This window comes from Plecotus auritus (assembly GCF_963455305.1).
Source record: "Plecotus auritus genome assembly, chromosome: 4".
NCBI classification, from domain to species: Eukaryota; Metazoa; Chordata; class Mammalia; order Chiroptera; family Vespertilionidae; genus Plecotus; species Plecotus auritus.
The window spans coordinates 20,704,755-20,727,006 of record NC_137775.1 but is presented as its reverse complement, the minus strand read 5'-3'; the positions used below and the strand labels follow the sequence as shown (position 1 = coordinate 20,727,006).

The 22,252-nt window shown below is 39.6% G+C and overlaps 1 protein-coding gene across 2 annotated transcripts in view; it reads left to right on the top strand.

Moving 5' to 3' along the window:
* The window catches only part of ARHGAP18 (Rho GTPase activating protein 18), a 170,842-nt gene that overhangs the window by 131,384 nt on the left and 17,206 nt on the right, over positions 1 to 22,252 (top strand). For both annotated transcript variants that reach the window (XM_080664730.1, XM_080664729.1), the window contains exons 6-11: positions 4,103 to 4,268; positions 6,387 to 6,478; positions 10,913 to 10,990; positions 13,810 to 13,969; positions 16,047 to 16,129; positions 21,739 to 21,945. In XM_080664730.1, coding sequence (XP_080520856.1) covers positions 4,103 to 4,268; positions 6,387 to 6,478; positions 10,913 to 10,990; positions 13,810 to 13,969; positions 16,047 to 16,129; positions 21,739 to 21,945 — 786 coding nt within the window. The remainder of the gene's footprint in view (positions 1 to 4,102; positions 4,269 to 6,386; positions 6,479 to 10,912; positions 10,991 to 13,809; positions 13,970 to 16,046; positions 16,130 to 21,738; positions 21,946 to 22,252) is intronic.

Below are 22,252 nucleotides of genomic sequence, written 5' to 3'. Positions count from 1 at the left end.
GAATTCCATGGAAGTTTGTCACTGACCTGTGTCCCTGAACTATGAAATATGAATATGTAGACAAAGGAATAGTTCTCTTAATAAATAAACAGTTTGAAAAATGGGAGGGGAGCCCTGGCTAGTTTGGCTCTGTGGACTGAAAGGTTGTGGGTTTGATTCTGGTCAGGGGCATGTACCTTGGTTGCAGGTTCGATCCCTGGCCCTGGTCAGGGCACATGTGGGAGGCATCCAATGGGTGTGTCTCTCTCACATCGATGTTTCTCTCTCTCTGTCTCTCCCTGTCCCTTCCATTCTCTCTAAAAATCAATGGGAAAAATAACCTGAGGTGAGGATTAAAAAAAAATGGGAAGAGGACTATCATTTATGGCAGTTATACCTACGGATATTTACCTTAGATATTAAAAATGAGAAATTTAAAAACCATTTATTATTCCATTTAAAGCACAATATTGCAGTTAACATAACATTTTTATGAAAAATAGCCATATTTATAAAATAAAAATTATTAAGTACTATAGCATGGTTTCACATTTTAGACTGGATTCCCATATCTACTTCTGTGCCACCTGTTGCACATGCATTGTACCTTTGGGAAACTGCACTGTGCAGGGAAGGATGAGTGAAAAAAGCAAATAATGTCTTAATATTTATTATTAAAACTAGAGGCCTGGTGCATGAAATTTGTGCACAGGAAGGGGTGTGTCCCTCAGCCCAGCCTGCACCCTCTCCAATCTGGGACCCCTCGAGGAATGTCTGACTGCCCATTTAGGCCTGATCCAGGTAGGATTGGGCCTAAACGGGCAGTCGGACATCCCTCTCACAATCTACAATCTAGGACTGCTGGCTCCCAACCTCTTGCCTGCCTGCCTTCCTGATTGCCCCTAACCGCTTCTGCCTGCCAGCCTGATCACCCCCTAACCACTCCCCTGCCAGCCTGATTGATGCCTAACTGCTCCCCTACCAGCCTGATTGCCCCTAATTGCCCTCCCCTGCAGGCCTGGTCACCCCTAACTGCCCTCCCCTGCAGGCCTGGTACCCCCCAACTGCCCTTCCCTGCAGGCCTGGTCCCTCCCAAATGCCCTCCCCTGTTGGCCATTTTGTGGTGGCCATCTTGTGTCCACATGGGGGCAGTCATCTTGTGTGTTGGAGTGATGGTCAATTTGCATATTACTCTTTTATTAGATAGGATTAGATAGGATAGAGGCCTGGTGCACGGGTGGGGACCGGCTGGTTTGCCCTGAAGGGTGTCCCGGGTCAGGGTAGGGGTTCCCTTGGGGTGTGGAGTGGCCTAGGCAAGGGGCCTGTGGTGGTTTGCAGGCTAGCCACGCCCCCCGGCGACCCAAGTGGAGGCCCTGGTATCTGGGATTTATTTATCTTCTATAATTGAAACTTTGTAGCCTTGAGTGCAGGCCTGGGCCCGCCAGGGTGTGCAGAAAGCTTGGCTTCCTCCATTGCTGGGGAAACCCAAGCCTCCTGCTCTCTCCGTGGCTGCAGCCATCTTGGTTTGCTTAATTTGCATACTCGCTCATGATTGGCTGGTGGGCGTGGCTTGTGGGTGTAGTGAAGGTATGGTCAATTTGCATATTACTCTTATTAGATAGGACTAGAGGCCCGGTGCATGAAATTCGTGCATGGGGGGATGTGTCCCTCAGCCCAGCCTGCACCCTCTCCAATCTGGGACCACTCGAGGGATGTCCGACTGCCCGTTTAAGCCTGATCCCGGTGGGATCGGGCCTAAACAGGCAGTTGGACATCCCTCTCACAATCCAGGACTGCTGGCTCCCAACTGCTCGCCTGCCTGCCTTCCTGATTGCCCCTAACCTCTTCTGCCTGCCAGCCTGATCACCCCCTAACCACTCCCCTGCCAGCCTGATTGATGCCTAACAGCTCCCCTGCCAGCCTGTTTGCCCCTACCTGCCCTCCCCTGCAGGCCTGGTCACCCCTAACTGCCCTTCCCTGCAGGCCTGATCACCCACAACTGCCCTCCCTTGCAGACCTGGTCCCTCCCAACTGCCCTCCTCTGATGGCCATCTTCTAGTGGCCATCTTGTGTCCACATGGGGGCAGTCATCTTTGATGACATGGGGGCAGCCATCTTGTGTTGGAGTGACAGTCAATTTGCATTTTATTTTATTATATAGGATAGAAGCCTGGTGCATGGGTGGGGGCTGGCTGGTTTGCCCTGAAGGTTGTCCTGGATCAGGGTGGGGGTTCCCTTGGGGTTTCGGGTGGCCTGAGCGAGGGGCCTGTGGTGGTTTGCAGGCTGGCCATGCCCTCCGGCAACCAAAGCTGAGGCCCTGGTATCTGGGATTTATTTATCTTCTATAATTGAAACTTTGTAGCCTTGAGCGGAGCCAAGCCTCCTGCTGGTTCCTTGGCCACAGCCATTTTTGTTGGGATTTATTTATCTTCTATAATTGAAACTTTGTAGCCTTGAGCGAAGGCCAAGGCAGGCCAGGGCTGCGGAAACTTGGCTTTCTCCATCGCTGGGGGCAACTCAAGCCTCCTGCTCTCTCTAGCTCCGTGGCTGCCACCATTTTTGTTGCGATTTGTTTATCTTCTATAATTGAAACTTTGTAACTTTGAGTGCAGGCCTGGGCCAGCCAGGGTGTGCAGGAAGCTTGGCTTCCTCCATCGCCGGGGAAACGCAAGCCTCCTGCTTGCTCTGTGGCCACAACCATCTTGGTTGAGTTAATTTGCATACTCACTCCTGATTGGCTGGTGGGCGTGGCTTGTGTGTGTAGGGGAGGTATGGTCAATTTGCATATTACTCTTTTATTACATAGGATAGTTTCGACCTCTTGGACTCCTTGAAAGTGTATTGGGCTCTCCCAAAGTTCCTTGGATTACACTTTTAGAACTGCCGCTTTAGAACATACCTTTTGCAATAGTTTTTAGATCATGAAGTATTAATAATATGGTGCAAAATGAGCAAAGAAAAGTGAATAAAAAGGAATCAGTTGAGCATCCTTTGCCATTACATTAGAAAATCAAGGATAAATCTGAAAGATATAAGCTTGATAAGATTTTTAACAAACTGTTTAAAAATAGTTATTGTTTTAGTAATCAGTAAATACAGTGGACTGTGATTTGTATTAATATGTTAGAGAAATTCATGCTTCTATCTTGTGGTTTGCCTTCTTATATTTAAGGCATTTGATATTAAAAGAGGCAGAATAGTTAGTAGATAATATTTGAGAAAGATAAGATACGACAAAAACACCACTTACTTGCCAGTGACAGTAATCTCTCTAAGCCTCAATTTAGTTAATCAGCGGTGAAGGTAATAATAATAACAGCAACCACATTAAAGTGCTTAGGAAGTGCCAGGCCATTAAACCTCACATCAGCCCTTTGAATTAGGTGGTCTTCTCCCCTCCCTCTCATCCTCCTTCTTCCTCTCTTTCCTCCTCCCCTCTCTCCTTTTTTCTCCCTCCACTCCCCCTTCTTCATCTCCTCCTCCATCCCCTCCTCCCATTTTATAGAAAGAATGGTTAAGTGATTGCCAGAAGTGACACACAGCTTAGTCAGTAGCCGTAGGCCTTCTGGCTGTAAAGTCCATGCTCTTAAGTCTCCCCTCTGCTCTTCCCTCCCCCATGCTGTACAGCTCCTCTGTACCTACTTTATTTGGGTTTAATGACAATTATATTATGTCATATTGTATATCATATCATGTCATATCATATATCATATATTAAATGTAGGTAAAGGGTATCTGGCATATTGTAAGCACTCATTAGTGGTTACTATTCTTTCTCCTTCTCTTTCGCTTCCCCTCCTTCTTCCTCCTGGTTTGTGCTGAACTCCTAATCTTCTCTTGTTCTTGACGGTCAGTTAACTAGAGTTCTTTTTCTCCTTTGGATTTACTGTCTTCTCCTTCTCTTAGCCACGGTCTGGTTCCATCCTTTGTCAGACTTCAGATACTGACTCCTGAACTCCCCACAGACTTAGGGAGCATCGTTGGAAGAGTTTCGCTCTCTATTCTGACTCTTGAAATTGTGCCATAGCTTTCATCGTCACTATTCTATACTAGCAGTTTTAACTTTCACAAAGAAAAGGGTAGATACTGTACACCTTGACTATATTAACTGTGTTTATTGTAGAGTTTCAGATTGCCAAAAGACAAAACAGGCACCACCAGGATTGGTGACCTAGCGCCCCAGGACATGAAGAAGGTTTGCCATTTAGCCCTGATTGAACTGACTGCCCTCTACGATGTACTGGGTATTGAACTGAAACAACAAAAAGCTGTGAAGATCAAAACAAAAGGTAATTGGAAATGAAAAACGGTTGGATTTACTTCTAAAGTAGCAAGGATGAGCTTGGCTTTTTAAATCATATTTTTAAGGGCAAAACATCTACAAAACAAATCACCTCTACAAGATATCTAAAATGTAGATTCTAAAACATCGCCTTCAAAAATTTGTACCTTGATAAAAATGCAGTCTCGTAGAATGTAGAAAATAAAGGCATAATCAAAAATTTAATTAACCATAGAAGGAAATTATGAATCAAGGAATCTTAATTCACATGCTCTCTCCTTTAAAACTAAATAATGCATTTGTCACATACACTTATTTATTTCCAAAATAAGATCTTGAAAAATGACTTTAAGATGGTTGATTCTGATCAATTATTTTTGCTTATTTATTTGATGGAAAATACATAGGGTAGTTAGTAGTCCTTTTGTTCATTAACATTCTACTTCTAAATATTTTACAGACACATTCTTTACTCCCTTAAGAAAAATATGCCATGTGGTGCATAATACCGCTAAACTGTATTCATCATGGATATGTGTAATTTTTCTTTTGTATGCAGCTTTACCCATTTTATAAACTTACAGTATTTTAAATAATATACTAGAGAATAGACAGCTTCTCAATATTTGTTTTTCCACGACTTTATTGGTTTGGAAATCCAGAAAATTCTCTGTTGACAAAGCTTTACTGTTTAGGAAATTCAGACCTCTTGTTTTACCTTAACGGTATCTCCTAAACAGAAACCAAGAATGAGGATTATTGAGTTGCCATGGTAACATTAGCAAAGACAAGTATTCACCTGATTTAAGTTTTAGAGGCAATTTCTCTGTAGGACTGAAGTGTGCCTTCCCTTCAGGCCCTCTTCCATGCTGGGCCCCAGAAGACCTCATTCTGTGCTCAGTTCCTTTGAGTATTTTAGCTTAAAGCTTGGCATGGTGAATTTCTGAATTAAATGATGCTTCTGGTTTTCCACATGTCCTTTGAGGATAATGAAGACCTCACATGCTTTTTTAGAAGTTTATCACAAAGCCTTCTCCAAATATAAAATGAAAATATAATTTAAATAGCTGTGCTCAAGACTTTAAAAGTAGCTTGAGGAGGTTTTTATGTTTTAGAATTGCATCCCAGTACTATTAACTGGTATGAAGCCAGTGTTAAGAGAAATACTGTCATTTTTATTAAGAGTATCACTATTAACAGATTTTCTTTCCATCTTCTTAGGTGTTTTTATATCTAACCAAAGCTATTTATCTTATAAGCTAGACTGAACATTCTTGAAGATTACATCTTTTCTTAATTTTTAAACTGAAAGTTGTTTAGTGGATTACTGGCATTCTTGTGAATGGCATCTCTATTGAGTGTCACAGTTTGCAATGTCTGTGCTCATATCTCAAAGATAATCCCCCTTTCCATGTTCACAAGTGATTTATACCTCCCTTGATGATGTATGTTACACTCCTTTGCTAACTGTTCACTCGGTAATGGGGGTGGGTTGGGAGGTGCTGGGTACAAGCTATGCTCATACCAGACTTAAGGCATATGATTTTAATTTAGAAAAATTAGAAATTATTACCTGTCATTCTTTCTGGAATTATTTCCAGATATATAAACTATGAATTTAAATTCAAGAATACTAAGTATCTACTATATTTTCTAAAGAAAAATGTTTGTAAAACAAGATCATAATGTTCGCTGATCTCTCAAAGGTGAGTGTTTATAGTCTGCTGTATTGTAGAATGTTATATGTCAATGAAGCATGGAAGAGATGAGTGACATTTGCTTTAAGCCAAAACTTTCAATTTGACTACATTTAGTAAATTTTTGCATATTTATGTATTCCCACAGGACTCTCATTTCTCTTATGCAGCAGTTTATACTTTTGTAGTTATTTCGGGAGATTGTTTGCGATCATTTGTCTAGTTGTCTTTCCTTGCTATATTACTCTATAAGGCAAGGCCAGGATTTTACTATGGGGATGTATATGCTTAAAGACTACACAGTGCCATTCACTTGGTAGGTGCCCAATAAATAGTTGTCTGATTGAATGACAATATTAGAAGTCTTTTGCCTTAACATTTTGTGGACTGATGGAAGCGAAGAAATTTTATTTTATTTTTCATTGCAGATTCTGGCCTTTTTTGTGTTCCATTGACAGTATTGTTAGAACAAGATCAGAGGAAAGTCCCAGGAACTCGAATACCCTTGATATTTCAAAAAGTAAGTAGGCCTGAATGAGTCAGCATGGAGAAAACATACTTGAACTAATAGTGTTTTCATTTTTATTTTTGCATTCATACTATTATAATATAGTTTTCCAATTGATATGCTCTTTTATTTTGTACTTTGATTTTCTATTCAGGAAGCAAATTTGTTTCAAGGGCTCATAATTTTTATTTCATGGTGATGCATTTTGTGTTACTATTGTAACTGTGATTACCTGGCATCATTTTCCTGTCTTATATTAGCTGGCTTTGTATAATTGAGATTTAGATTCTATAATACATAGAAATGGAAACTGCTTATAAATTTCTAGGGAACTGAATCTTCATGAATATTTCATCCCAAGCTTTCTTATTTACAGTGAGGATGTCCAATTTAATTTACCAGTGTCTACTTCCAAACTAGGCCAAGAAACCATAAAGTAGAATTAGAAAATTATTGCTAAACTGTCAAGTCACTTGTCTAGTCAACACTCAGTTATTCATAAGGGGATTATCTATGGCAATACAAGAATTTCAGTCTAATCTCTGAGCCATCATTGTTCAGAAACACAGATTACGTATGATAAAAGCCAGGGAATGCACAATGGAGAAGGTAGGTCAAATCAGTTATGAATAACCCAACTCTAGATTCTTAGCAACACACCAGGCATATCACAGTTTCTGGGACTTCTGGCAAGAGTGGCAAGGGAAACTTTCACATTTGATTGACTCCATAAAATCATCCATACTAAAGCTCAACCTACTTGGCACTTATTCTTCTGCTATTCCAAGCCAGTCGTTTACTTTTACCCATCTTACCTACTAACCTCAGATTCCTTTATTCCTCATGTTCTCCATTATATCCAAACCTGTTTCTCAATGTTTTTCCTGATGAACATTGCTCTGTACAGTTAATCCTACTCAACAGCCTCTGTTAGCCACTGCCAGTAGAACCTGTATCTGTTTAAATAGTTGTCAACACTGCCTGTGAATAACAGAGAGCTGCTAACAAATATAAGTCATCTATTCAAATTCTTTTAATGTCAATAAAAGGTGTCAGTTACTCTACACAGATGATTGTACAAAGCAGGGATCTCAGCACCATCCTTTCTACCAATTGTATTAGGATTCTCCAGAGAAAGAGACTTATTTTAAAGAACTGGCTTATGAGAGTGTGTGGGCTGGCAAGTCTGAAATATATAGAGCAGACCAGCAGACTGGAAACTTGGGCAAAAGTTAATATTGCAGTCTTGAGTCTAAAGTCTGCCAGTTGGAAACTAAGGCCGGGTTTCTGTGTTGCAGTCTTTTTTAAAAATATATATATATTATTGATTTTTTACAGAGAGGAAGGAAGAGGGATAGAGAGTTAGAAACATCAATGAGAGAGAAACATCGGTCAGCTGCCTCCTGCACACCCCCTACTGGGGATGTGCCCGCAACCAAGGTACATGCCCTTGACCGGGATCGAACCTGGAACCCTTGAGTCCACAGGCCAATGCTCTATCCACTGAGCCAAACCAGTTAGGGCTCTGTGTTGCAGTCTTGAGGCAGAAGTGCTTTTGCTTTGAGAACCTCATTCTTTGCTCTTATGAGGCCCATCCACAGTATGGAGAGTAATTTTCTTTATTCAGAGTTTACATACTTGACCAAACAACTGGGTACAGTAGCTGAGTTAACACACCAAATTCACCCCATACTGGTGAAAGGTAAGGCTAGGTCTCCATGAGAGGTTAGTGACCCTCCTGACTAGGGTCAGGATTGCATCCAATCCCTTGTCATTTTTTCTTGAAATTGTTTTCTCATGTATTTAGTTAGTTTACATTTGTGGTTTCTTCTGGAGATCCTGGCTGCTTGCCCCTCAGTTTGAAGTTATTGGATAATAGCCCTAAAGTATTTTGATTCGTTAAAAAAAAAAGGGACATAGAAAGAGCTTACTATTAGATAAACACTTATCTGTTTGCATCCTCTCTGAATTATAAACAAAAAAATCACAGTGTTTTATCATAAAAAAATAGTTTTTTTATTTATCAGCTAAAAACTGAATAATTATGTATTACCTCAATTTTGTGGACAAGGAAGAGTTTGAAACCACTGATTTGCAAAAAAGATTGGTTAGTAGTCTTTAGAGGATTATATTTTCTCAATTATTGAGAAGTATACTCAAAAAGGGCTTTAGTAAAACTTATCTGTGAGCTTTATTTCTTGTTTTTCCTCAGAGGCATATTGTTTAAACCATATTTTCAGAAAGATTTGGGGAAATAGAAATATTCTTAATTTTTATCTATGGAAAAATTATACCTAATGAGCAAATTCTTTTCTTACTGTCAAACCAATCAGCCAAATCAAACATACTCTTTGTCAATTGATTTTTTAAATTCATTTAAGTATATAGAATGTATTTTGGGAAATGCCATGAAAATTGCTGGTAAATTACAGACTAAATCCTGAAAGATAAATTACTAAAAGCAGCATGATGAAAATATATAGATCAATATAGTTATCTTTCATGTCTGTATTAAGTTGGAAATGAAAGGAAAACTATAAATTATTAGTATGTTTTAATAATGCAATATAATGTGGGATCTAAAAATATGTTATTTTCTAAGTGAAAAATATGAGAAAACATGACATTCTTTTAGACAATGTGTATACATACCTCAACTGAGTGCTAGTATTCAGCTTTAGATAATAATAAAAAAAGACTAAAGTATGAAAATTCAGAGATTACTCTCATTCAGTTATTTAGAAATCATGATCAATTTTTCCTTTTATTTAATGAAAGCAAAAGGCTTATGTTGGTAAAAACTAATTTGCTATAGCTGCTAGCATATAATTTTATCTTTTGTTAATAGAACATTTTAAACATCGTATAAGAGTAAATAAAGCACATATTGCTTGTACATTGAATAACTATTACATGATATTATTTGGTAAATTTGGTTTTAAACACTTTATTGAATAATGCCTGTCTAATGTAAATAATTATGTAAATTATTTTGATGTGGGTTTTTAATCTAGTGTAATTGAAAAAAACAGCTTGGAAAATACTCCAGTTGAATTTCAAAAAATATGTACTGCATTGACTGATTGCTTAAAGATGCTTCTGTCTTCAACTATAATAAATCTTTTGGAGAATTTTGAGGCTACTCTTTGCTTTATTCTTACCCAACTCCCTCAAGATCAGTTCATTCTTTGGCCATAATCCTGGGATAGAAGAGATAAGGTCATTAAAGAAAAATGCTATCTTGTCCAGTGTCCACACACTATAGAGGATATCTCATTTTAGAACATCTAGACAAAGGTCAAAGGACCCCATTTATGATGCCATGCTTTGCTCCTAAGACACTTTTACAACCCAGGGGGAAACAGTACGCTGTATGTAGTTTATAGAACCTTGGTTAATCATTAAAGGAGGTTTCCATGAGAGAAAAAAATGACAATTTTACATTCTTTTGGCACTCTGGGAGATCTTTTGCTTTAGGGTCTACAGAGAGTACTGTAGCAGGATTAGGGATGAGTGAAGAGTCTGTCTGCTTTTTATAAAGGAAAAGCTATTGTGCAAGGAGGATGAGTGGAAGGAAGGAAAACCTAGTTGGGGCTAGTAAATGCCTTACATTGAAACTGAGGGACAAGGAAATTGATTTTTTTAAAATAGCAGAGTGCCCCCTATAAAACCTCCATGTACTGCCCAGGGAATGCATATTCCAATTGGATGATCACTCTGCCTACCTTTTATACCTTCCAACGTATGTCATTGCAATGTCTGTTTGCCTTGTTGTAGTGGGTCTCTGCCTTATTAAAAAACAAAACCTTTGTTATTTTAATGGGGTTCTGGAGGTAGAGAGATCTGCATGCATTAATAATAGAGTATGAGGTATGATTTAGAAGCCCTATTTTCTGTTCTTTCTTTCTTTTTCTTTTTTTTTTTTACTATTTTTTATTTATGTTTGCCACGAAAAGCCTAAAGGCTTAAAAATGAATATTTGCAAACAGTTTGTTTTTTTGCCTTCATATCATAAATAATTCTTTTCTTGGAACAAGCTAAAAACAAGATGTAAATGTGCAAATACTAGAATTTCATAAGATTTATTTGATTGCGGAATGTATGTTTCAGGAAAAGCAGAAGAAATGGATGGTTTTAGTTGCTTGTAAACAATGAAAAATTTCAGTTTCTGTTTGTTTGGAGTCCCACAGCTGTTGTGTGAAATTATATACTTCTGCTACAAAGGAGTATGAGACCCAACTTTTTCTAAATTCTAAATTATAATGCAAGTTTTGGGACTCACTGGTTAAAGCGTAGTGGTATTGCAGTTTCATTCAGAACTTCACGGAATCCTGTTTCCGTGTCCTTGTAATCAGTTTCATTTATTTGTATGTGAAACAGATGTTAAATCTGGAGTTGTACCTGTTCTGAATACCAAAGTCAGAATGTTCTTCTGTTTACACACAGCTGATTTCCCGAATCGAAGAGGGAGGTTTGGAAACTGAAGGCCTCTTAAGAATTCCTGGAGCTGCCGTTCGAATCAAGGTACTCTCTCGGTTCTCTCAATGTCAAACTTTATTGTCTCATTATACTTTTACATTTTAAAAGTTAACTTGCCCTCCCGCCCCTTCTCCCCATTGTTAGCAAAGTAGATTAAATATAGCAATAAAACCTCTTGACATTCAGTTTATATTTAGTTCTTCTGTAGTCTCCTCCGACTTCTGTGTAAGTTTTGATTCTTTTTTTCAAAATCACCATGTTACATGTAATAATAATACTGCGATTAACAAAGCGGCAAATAATCTCTCTACTGTGCAAACATAGCATAGGAACAAAGGTCAACAGGCAAAAGATGAGTAGTTTCATCCTTCTGATGAGAAGGGAACACCATGAGTCAAAATATTAATAGGGGGTTGGTGATAGATTTAGTCAGCATGAACAAGAGCAGTTGAGTTTGTTTGTTTGTTCTTGAAAAAGGCAGGATGATAAACTCCACCAGGTGAGCAGAGGAGGAGACTTGACATGAGGAGTCTTAGTGAGCTGCCGAAATGAGACTCTGTCTCATCACTTTCCTGACTTTCACAGTTCTCTGGCTCCCTGGACTCCGGGTAGCCCGAGTCTGGCTTGTGAAAGAGGTCATTCCAAAGATCCCAGTTAGAGCCTCTCTTTATCCATCCCTTGTTTTCTCTCAAGATGATATTTCCTTCCCACTCTCCTAGGATGCCGGGCATCCTCCCCCTTTCTCTCTGTTACCCAGCTCCTGATCTGGGGATTAAAACATCCAATGAGTACATGGCCAAGGTGCAACTACCCCACGGACCATATGCCTCTCAGGGGATTTGCACTGTATGGGGCCTCATTGTAGCTCCGTCTAGGAAATTCATCTAGGAAAGTTTTGGTTAGCAGTCATTAACAACCTCCTTTACCTTCTCCAAACTCAGCTGTAGCTCTAAACTGCCCACATCCAATGTATTGTCTTCTTGACTTTGCAAATCCAAGAGAACGTGGGATAGAGGGAAGAGATTTTTCTCTGCTCCTTTCCTTAAGACCCACCCATAGGGAACCTTTAGAGCTGGATCAGAATGAAGGGACCCCCGTGGGTGCACACCCTCCTCACCTGTGACTGGCAGTGGTGCTGCCAGGAGTGGGATTGAGATTCATACCTTCCACATTCCCATCACCTCTTATTTGATAAACCGCCTCAAGTTAGGAGGCCAGTTTCGGCCTACTTGGCTCTTACTGCATTGGGATCTCAGTTTGATCGGATTCCAGTCACCTGATATTCCCTGCTCACAAATTTCATTCAGCCTGTGTCCCTGGGGTCTGGCGTCTGGTGCACAGAGGTCCCAGGACTGTTCTTGGGCCCTTGTGAGTGTGATAAGTTGCCATTGTCTCAGTTCGTTTGCAAACACCTACGGCAATTTCACCACCAGTCAATCACGGCTATGCTGTGTGAGATTCTGAGATCTGTTCTGTGGAGAAGCACGTTCTCAGACAGAGAAAGACTCAGAAGCAGGTAGTGGGACTTCCTATGACCCATATCAGCAAGAGTACTGCTTCTCAGTTCACTGTCCACAGCATTCATGGGCCGTATGTGATGGCCAACTCACAAGTCATGAACACGTTTACTTTAGCACCCAATGGAATGTGTATTTGATATTTTGACTGGATTGCTGGCAGAGAATGCATTCAAATAAATGTAGTTTCTAAGAAGGTCAATTAAGTGGATTCAGCGGGCTCTACTCTGCAACCCAGCCTGCTGTCACATACAAACGAGGCAGCAGCTGGTCCATTATAAGTAAAGATAATATGCAAAATTATCGGTTGTCTTTCTCCCCTGCCCCACAACATTTCTCTTACTCTTCTCCCTTGCCCTCTTCCCCTCCCTCCTCCTTCCTCCTCCCTTCTTTCATTCTCTCTCTTCCCTCACCTCTCTTTCCTCCACCCCTTATTTCTAGGTTTACCTTTATGTAATTTCACCAATTACAGAAGTAATTAGGGTAGAGAAGGGAGTTGAATTGGGAAGAGCAAGTGTAATAAATTCACCTTATACGAAGAACAAAGACCGTTAATTTGGGAGAACAGTTTCAAATAATAGGAGAAAGTGGCAGGGACTTGGAGGGATTTCTAACATAATAGGATGTACGCCACAGTGGAAAGGCATGTAGAAAATAGTAATTGTGAAACTAAGTTGATTTATTACTAATACTTCAGCAACATTTGTAGAGTCCTTGAGGTAAATGAACTAGGTAGTGCTCATTCCACACAGATCAAACCGTTTTCTGCAGCTGGCAGCAGGGTGGCTGTGTCACTTAAGGCCCCTGCATTGAGGACAGGTGTATTGATGTATTTTCATGCCTCATTAGCCATAGAACTTGGCTTTCTATTTCCCAGAGGTGACTAATCAGGGGAGCTTTCTGCTCTAGGCCCAGAGATGGATTGCCATTTTGTTATGGAATGTACTTCTAAATCATTTGAAACACAGACTGTATTTTTAAACAATGATTTTTTGTTAATTTAATGAAAAATTATAGTATCTAAATAAAGCCCCCAAATGTAAAGACCATTTTAACGAATCTTTTCATTAAACCTTTACTGCTTGAGGTCTGAAGCGTGTCCAGGAAAACATGTAAAGTTTCTGAATCTCTTGGCTTGGGTATAATTTTCCTTTGGGAAAGCACCCTGCGGGGAGGGGCGGGGTTCTTCCTGAGTGACGGAGAAGTGTTGGACTTGGGTACTTTCACAAGTCTTTTCTAAGGAGTAGAATGGCTTGTAAAGTGGGAAGTGCATCACACTCTCTTCAGGAAAAGAGGAATGCACTTACTGGTAGGTGTTTTTTTTTTTTTTTTCCTCCTGCCTTTCAGAATCTTTGCCAAGAACTGGAAGCAAAGTTTTATGAAGGGACTTTTAACTGGGAAAGTGTCAAGCAGCATGATGCAGCCAGCCTGCTGAAGCTGTTCATCCGCGAGCTGCCCCAGCCGCTGCTCAGTGGCGAGTACCTCAAAGCCTTCCAGGCCGTGCAGAGTAAGTGCTGGCCCCCTCGGGAGCAGTCTTGTGAGGCTGCCATCCTGCTCATCGCTTTAATGACAAACAGGACCAGATATGTTTGGGTGACTCACTGGTGTCAGCGGGCGCTCAACTGCCACACGGTCGTTTTCCTTTATAACTACACATCTCTGGGCAAATAGAAAACAGAATGTTCTCTTTGGGTACAGACGAATTGCATGCCCTTTAAGCAATACAATATATTTTCATGTTAAAACCTGGAAACATCACATTTCTCTTAGAATAGAATGAGTCACGCAAGATCTGATACATTTTTCTTGCCAAGTGTTAAAAACAACACTTATTGGAGAAGCTGTGGATTAACAGTTATAGCATAAGAGCGCGAGGAGATCTGGCAGAGTCTGCGATTATTTTCTGAAAAGTCAAGTTTTTGAAATTATCATGCAGAAACGTGGAACAAGTCGTGTGACGGCCGCATGGGTGGAGGGCAACGGGCTTCTTACATCTTACCAGTTTGCAGTCTTGGGCAAGCTCCAAATTAATGTCTCAGATAGTTCTCAATGCTGTGCTAGTGCACACAGAGATCTTATGAGATCTATATACTGGCATCATTAGCCCTCTAGTCCCAAGAGGCCAACAATAAAGGGAAAATGCCACATCCTGGTGACCACCTGTTTCACTTCCAAATGTGTTCACGTTTGAGAGTAGAAGGGGAACTGTTAACGATTATGGTGAGCTACAGTGTCAACCAGAACTATTCCAAGCTTTTTTTTTGGAAATTATATTTGAGGTATAATTGACATACAATATCATATTAGTTTCAGGTATACAGCGTAATGATTGTGATATGATCACCACAATAAGTTTAATTAATATATGTCACCATACATAGTTACGGATATTTTTTTCTTGTGATGAGAAATTTTAAGATCTACTCTCTTAGTATCTTTCACATATGCCACATATGCAACACAGTATTATTAAGTGTAGTCACTATGACATATGCTGTATATTACATCCCCTGACTTATTTCTGTTATAACTGGAAGTTTGTACCTTTGGACCCCCTTCACTCATTTGCTCCCACCCCAGCAAAACACCACCAATCTGTTTTCTGTACCTATGAGCTTGGCTTTTTTTTTTTTTTTTTTAAATAGAGTCTACACATAAGCGAAAATCATGTTATTTGTTTTTCTGTCTACTTATTTCACTTAGCATACTTCCGTCAAGGTCCATCCATGTTGTCATAAATGGCAAGATCCCATTCTTTTTAATGACTGAATAATATTCTGTTGTATTCTAAGCTATTCTTCAAGCATGTAATAATATTGAGATGATTACAGTGGGTCATAGCATAACATTTCTTAAGACGTGACAGAAATCATCTTCTGCTTAAAATACTTTTTCAATGGTTCAGTTGTGCTTTTTTACACACATTCCTTGGATGTGGATTAAAGGACCACATTTATCCCGGACAAACAAATGCCAGAATGACTCCAGCTATCCATGATTGTCACTTCAGTGTTACATGGGCTACCAAATGTGATAAATATCAACGATGATCATGTACCTCTTAGACTCTTCCACTGCTGGCTGGTTTTCCAATTCATTCCACAAATGTTTATTGAACACCTATTGAGCTCAGGCTCTGTGTTACACGTTCCTGTTGGAATTGATAGATTCTTACCACATAATCTGTTCACTCATCATCAAAAGAAACAGACTTAACTGTTGCAGATTCACCCTGACACCATACATGCAGGGTCCTGTCCTCCATATGTCTTTTTATGGGGACACAATTCCATGCAGACCTTGAAATTGTTTTCAAAGCACTAATGTGTGGGGCCGCTTGCCCCATGATCGCAGTTGGAGTGAGCGTCTGAGAGAGAAGCTCTGGTGGGGGGGGTGGGGTCGGGGGAGGGGAGCGGTTCCCTGATCTCCCACAAACACTCCCCAAGGAGGCTGCTCAGTCGTGGTCTTATATTTCACAGTGATGTTTATGCTAAATAACCTTTTTCTTACAACATGAGAAAAGAAAGTACAGCTAATGTTTAGCAAAGAAAAGAACTCCCATTTATTTAATAATCTGTCTGCAGATCTTCCAACCAAGAAGCAACAACTACAGGCTTTGAACCTTCTGGTCCTCCTCCTGCCCGATGTGAATCGAGACACACTGAAGGTCAGCTGGACTCCTTTCCCTTACATATCCCTCAGAGCCACTGTTTGTGGCAAAACAATACGATGTTGTCATGGAAATATCAGTAGTAACCCATAAAGAAAAGACCTGTTTTTAGGGACACATGGGGAAGTCTAACTATTTATTTATTGATTTACTAGGTTAGTTATGTTAATGCCATTATTAGGAGATTTGTGTTTTAAATTTTGCTGTGACATTTCTTCTACCAAAACAGATGATTGAGGTTTATTTGTTTTTTTAATCTGTATATTTTTTTATTATTGACAGTATTATAGATATCTCCCATTCCCACTCTGCCCAGCCCCTCCCCACTCCCCCCAGGTCTTCACCACCCTATTGTCTGTGTCCACAGGCTATGCTTATAAGTATATAAGTTCTTTGGTTTATCTCTCCTCATCCCCACGCCCCACATCAGGTATGACAGTCTGTTCTGTGCCTCCATGCTTAGGGGAGGTTCATTTGTTAATGGAAACGTGGGTGCTTTTTGTTTTTTTCTTCTTTTTATTTTTCTGCATTTTTCAAATTTTATTTAAGGAGCATGTATTAGTAAGGTGCAAAACGAATGTTTAAAAGGAAAATCCTAAGAGTCATCACATATAACCCACTGTTGCCTAAAGTTGTTACATTTGTTTGGAGTTTGGACTAAGTTATAATGATGATTTAAAAATGTTTGTTTAGCCAAAAGATAGACTACGAACTCAAAGAAATTCTAGTTATTTCCCTGAGGGCTTATCCTGAGTTGCTGATGTTTATCATGATTTCAAAATGTTTTGGTCTAATATTATATGATTTAATTCCATTTATTAGAAGTGCTGTCAGAGTCTTTTATAATAATTGGTAGATTGCTCTACATTAGTTTATTTTCCTCAATGATGAGAGTTTATAGGGTAGTAAACTTTTTTTTTTTTTTGGGTAGTAAACTTTTATAAAAGAAAAAGAGAAAACTTCAAAAGTATAATGTAGAGTCGTGGCCGGTGTGGCTCAGTTGGTCAGTTGGTTGAATGTTGCCCTGTGCACTGAATGGTTAACAATTTGATTCCCGGTCAGGGCACATACCCCGATTTTGGGTTCCATTCTGGGTTAAGTGTGTGTGAAGTGGGCAGAGGGTTGCCAGCCAATCAATGTTTCTCACACCAATGTTTCTCTCTCTCTCTCTCTTTGTCTCTCTCTCTCTCTTTCCCCTTCTCCCTTCCTTTCTCTCTCTTAAAAAGAATCAATAAAAAATAAAATAAAAGTATAATTTAGAAAGAATATTTATCTTAAGTTTTGCCATTGCCTTCAAAATATTGTTTTTATACAATTAAGGGTGGAACCCTTGCCCTTTACCCCCTACATCCCTACTTTTCTTTCTATTTAAAATGAAATATCATGTCAAGAAATTTCAAGTCAAGAAAACAAAACTACCAGTTGGTAAATCTTTGGAAATTTCCCCCTGAATCTCATTAAGGTTCCTTGAACTGACACTAGGTGAGGGGTAGTTCTTCCAGGCCCATGAATGAATGTTAATCCTCAGCTTGTCTGGATTAAAGCAGTGTTTGAGGATTCCGAAGTGAAAACACTCCATTGCTACAGGAGAACTCCCAAAGTGTTAATCCCATGACGAAGTCAGAAGAAAATCTGTGCTTAAATGATTGTCAGATGAGTCACGAGAACATCAGGTTTGGTTTTGTTTTGGAGGCAGAGGCCAACTCCAGACAGGGTTACATTCAAGCGTTGTGTGACCATGGTGGCGTTGTAGGGTTGTGCAATGGTGGCTGACACAGGGACAGCTGGCTCAGGACGAAGTGGGACTGGTTCCAGTCTGTTCTCTGCTTGCCGGCTGTGCCCATAACACAGGCTTCAACTCCCTGCAAATGGGGGCTTAATCCTTCTTTTTCTTATTCACATGAAGGTGCCTGTCTGTGTGTGTGGGCCTGCGAATGACCAATAGAAGGCGGGAATCAAAAGAAACACAATGGACTTAAAATATGCCTGCATTCAAATGAGTTCAAACAGTTGTGGGAGGAAACACTTCTTCCAATATGGTCACTACTGGGCAAGGCTGGTCTACAATTCATTTTTGTAGTTTGCCTTCAAAATCAGGCCCATCATTTTTAAAATTCTGTTTAAGAATACATTTTTTTAAAAAAAAAATGTGAGCAGTTTTAATTTTTTATATGCAAAGTGACTGGGAGTACAATTTTATAAGTAAGGTTGGAAATACGTTTTGGGGGTAAAAAAGTTGGAAAATGCAAACAAGTCATTTTACGATTTCACATAAGCTTTAGTAGTGTAACTAGCCAACTCTGATGAAGGTTTCAAACAAGATTTCTCATCATAGAAACAGTGGAACAAGTACCATTTGTACAAGAGAATAAGCCATTTAAATTTAGTTCCATAAAGGACCAAGGGAACTCCGTCTGAAAGTAATTTCAGGAAGCTTAATGCAAACTTCTCCCGTTTCTCCAGCCCTCGGACCACTCCCTCAATTGCCGTTGGAGGGAAGTGTGTGATTGTGTAGACTATTTCTACAGCATATTTAAGGGAGAGGAGGCACTGGGTTAAACACCATGTTCTTGTTTAAGCATAGAGCTCTGGCCTAACTGGTTTGGCTCAGTGTATAGAGTGTCGGCCTGTGGACTGAAAGGTCCCAGGTTCGATTCCGGTCAAGGGCATGTACCTTGGTTGTGGGCACATCCCCAGTAGGAGGTGTGCAGGAGGCAGCCGATCGATGTTTCTAACTCTCTATCCCTCTCCCTTCCTCTCTGTAAAAAAGCAATAAAATATATTAAAATAATAAAAATAAGCACAGAGCTCTGGGTGTCTTTGGGCAAGTTGCTTGACCAGGATTTTCTTTTCTTTTTTTTTTTTTTACTTTGGATTATTGTGCATTTTGATCAATAATCATACCTTTTTTGACTTGGAAGAGTAACAAAGACTGATGTTAAGATATCAATAAGGGATCCATATGAATATATTTATTGGCATTTGTTTATCCTTTTTGTAGTTTTAAAAAATATGAAGTGTATTAGGGTAACGTTAGCTAATAATATGATATACATTGCAGGTGTACAACTTTATCATACAATAACTGTGTGCTCTCTTGTGTCTAGTCTCCTTCCATCACCATGTATTTGACCCCCTTTACCCTCTTCCTCCTTCTCACCCCCGCTTCTTCTCTGGTAACCAACATTCTGTTGTCTGTGTCCATGAGTTTGTTTTGTTTGTTCATTTGTTGCTTTTTGTTTTATATCCACATTTGAGTGAAGTCATATGGTTCTTTTCTTTCCTGTCTTATTAGCATAATACCCACTCTCAAGATCCATCCGTGTTTCCGCAAATGGCAGTATTTCACCATTTACAGCTGAGTAGTATTCCATTATGTGTATGTGCCGCATCTTCATCCATCAAGGACACTTAGGCTCCTTCTGTCTCTTGGCTTATTGTGAATAAGGGTGCAGTGAGCGTAGGGGTGCATATATCTTTACAAATAAGTGTTTTAAAATTTTGGGGGTAGATACTTAGAAGAGGATTACTGGGTCATTTGGTAGGTCTAGTCTTAATTTTTTAAGGAAGTTTGTTAACATATACTGCCTCACTTCATCCTGGCAGGCTAGAAGATTAGTATTCTCACTTTACCAATGAGAAGACTAAAGAGTAGAGATATCAAAAGGTTTTGCTAGAATCACATGTAGCTAGTAAGTAACTGCTGGAATTTAAACTGGGTTTTAAACCTGTTTTATAAGGGTCCAGTAATACTTATAAAATACTTATAAAATAAAAAAGCTACCTTTTTTAAAGGGCAGTTCTTAAAGTTTAGATGAAGAGAAAGTACATCGGAAGATGAAGTTCTTTCAGCAAGGGCTAGGCTAATATTTTATTAATTTCAAATGTACACATACACACATTCTAATATTCTGACAGTAATATTTTGAATAACCTTATTGCATATGCACACCACAATTAAAATGGTTCATTACCTAATCTTTGTAATTTATGCTCCTAAAGAAAGAGATACACTGATCCCTGAATAATTATTCTGCTCTGTGGAACAGAATTAAATTTTTTTTTTCCAAACCTCACTGATTAATCTTTTGTCCCCATTTGAGAAGGTATTGTTTCTATAAAACCTTATGCTTGGATTACAATTTAACTTTCTGAGCACTCCACTGGGAATTAAACACATAAATCTCATTGTTAGACACTAAGGCTATGGCTTTGGTTTGTTTCAAATTTTTCAGATCTGTATAACGGCTAAATTTGATTCAAGATCAACCTGTTAGGAGTTTTTCTCCCCCTGAAATGCTGTGGGAGATGAATACCTTCCCCCCCCACCCCCTTTTCCATTTTGGTATAGTTTATTTGACCTTTTTAAGGTAGGGATTTTAAGCTAAATAAGAAACTGATTTCTTTTAGTAGTTAAGGAATCAGGAACAAAAGCCAAATAGACCTGCCATTAAATTGCTTCACCATTTGCTAGCTCTGTGACCCCTGGTAAGTTGCTTACATTCTCTTAGCCAATGTTTTATCATCTGTAAAGTGGGGATAATTACAGCATCGATCTCCAGCAAGGATTAAGTGAGATGAGCTCCCTGATGTACTTAAAGCAACCTCACCCATAGAGAACACTGAATACCTGTGCCGTGATTATTACTGTTCTGGAGCAACATCAATCAAGGAAGAAGGCAAAAGAAGAACTTATAGCTCTAAGCCCTTTCAGGAGGAGGGTCATCTGCCTGTGGCTTGGGGGCAGGATGGCTTAGAGGACACCTGGGTGTTGGCAATAGAGGTGGGGAGTGGCTGGCATCAAACTGAGCATAAACTAGCTCGTTCTGGTGAAAAGGTCCTTTTCATTCATTCATTGGTGTGTTTTTTAAGACCCTCTTTTCTTTGTTTCTCTTCATCCCCTTGTTCTCCCCATCATTATCCCCATTTGTTTTAGATTTCATGGCAGCTATTGAATACTTTAGAGTAAATGAAACTAAGGTTAAATGAGCCTTTTTAAGGGGATCGTTTTGTTTTTTAATCCCCGGAGTTAAAAGAAAACACTTCCTGAAGCAAGTGAATATTTGCACCGTATTTTAAACTGCTTCCCAGTGCTCCGTGGCTCTGGTAGGCTGTTGGCCTGACACGTCCCCATTCCTGTCTCCACCGCCTGTGTCTGAACCCTTCTGCCCCATTCCCAGCGCCAGAGTCCTGAGCAGACACAGGCCTCACCTCGGGGCACATTCACCAAATGGAGAAGCTGTCATGCCAGGCAGGCCTGCTGGATGTGGCTAGTGGGCTGTGGTTATGCACAACTTATTTTTTTTATTAAAAAATATATATTTTATTGATTTCAGAGAGGAAGGGAGAGGGAGAGAGAGATAGAAACATCAATGATAAGAAAGAATCATTGATCGGCTGCCTTGTGCACACCCCACATTGGGGATTAAGCCCACAACCTGGGCATGTGCCCTGACCAGGAACTGAACTGTTGACACTCAACCACTGAACCACACTGGTTGGGCACAACTTATTTTTTTAACTAAATAAAAATCCCATATGCTACAGTGCTCTAATCTCTCATCTTCACATGCAGCACAAATCTCCAAGAGTCATTTCTGTTTCAGGCCCTGCTTGAATTTCTCCAAAGAGTAATAGACAATAAAGAGGAAAATAAGATGACCGTCATGAATGTGGCCATGGTCATGGCCCCCAACCTCTTCATGTGTCATGCATTAGGTTTGAAGTCCAGCGAACAGCGAGAATTTGCAATGGCAGCTGGGACAGCTAATACCATGCACTTATTGATTAAGTATCAAAAACTTCTGTGGACAGTAAGTGTATATTTTTAAGCTTTGTTAATGAGTGATGATATCTAGATTCTGAAGTCTTTTTATTAATTGTTATCTTCTCCATAAAAAGGTAACCAACCAATGTAGGTGATTTCAAATGTGATTTAAAAAAATTTAATATCCCTGTGTTAAATCTTAATTTTTAAAATGCCAGCATTATTTTATTATTTCAATTTGGTCACTTCTAAAATATTTTGAGTACCGGTTGTTCTGGGATTATTGCTAGATACTTGTCAGCTCTCACGTATTTGTGAGTTTTTCTTTCTCTCTTGATGGAGAGCTGGTTGGC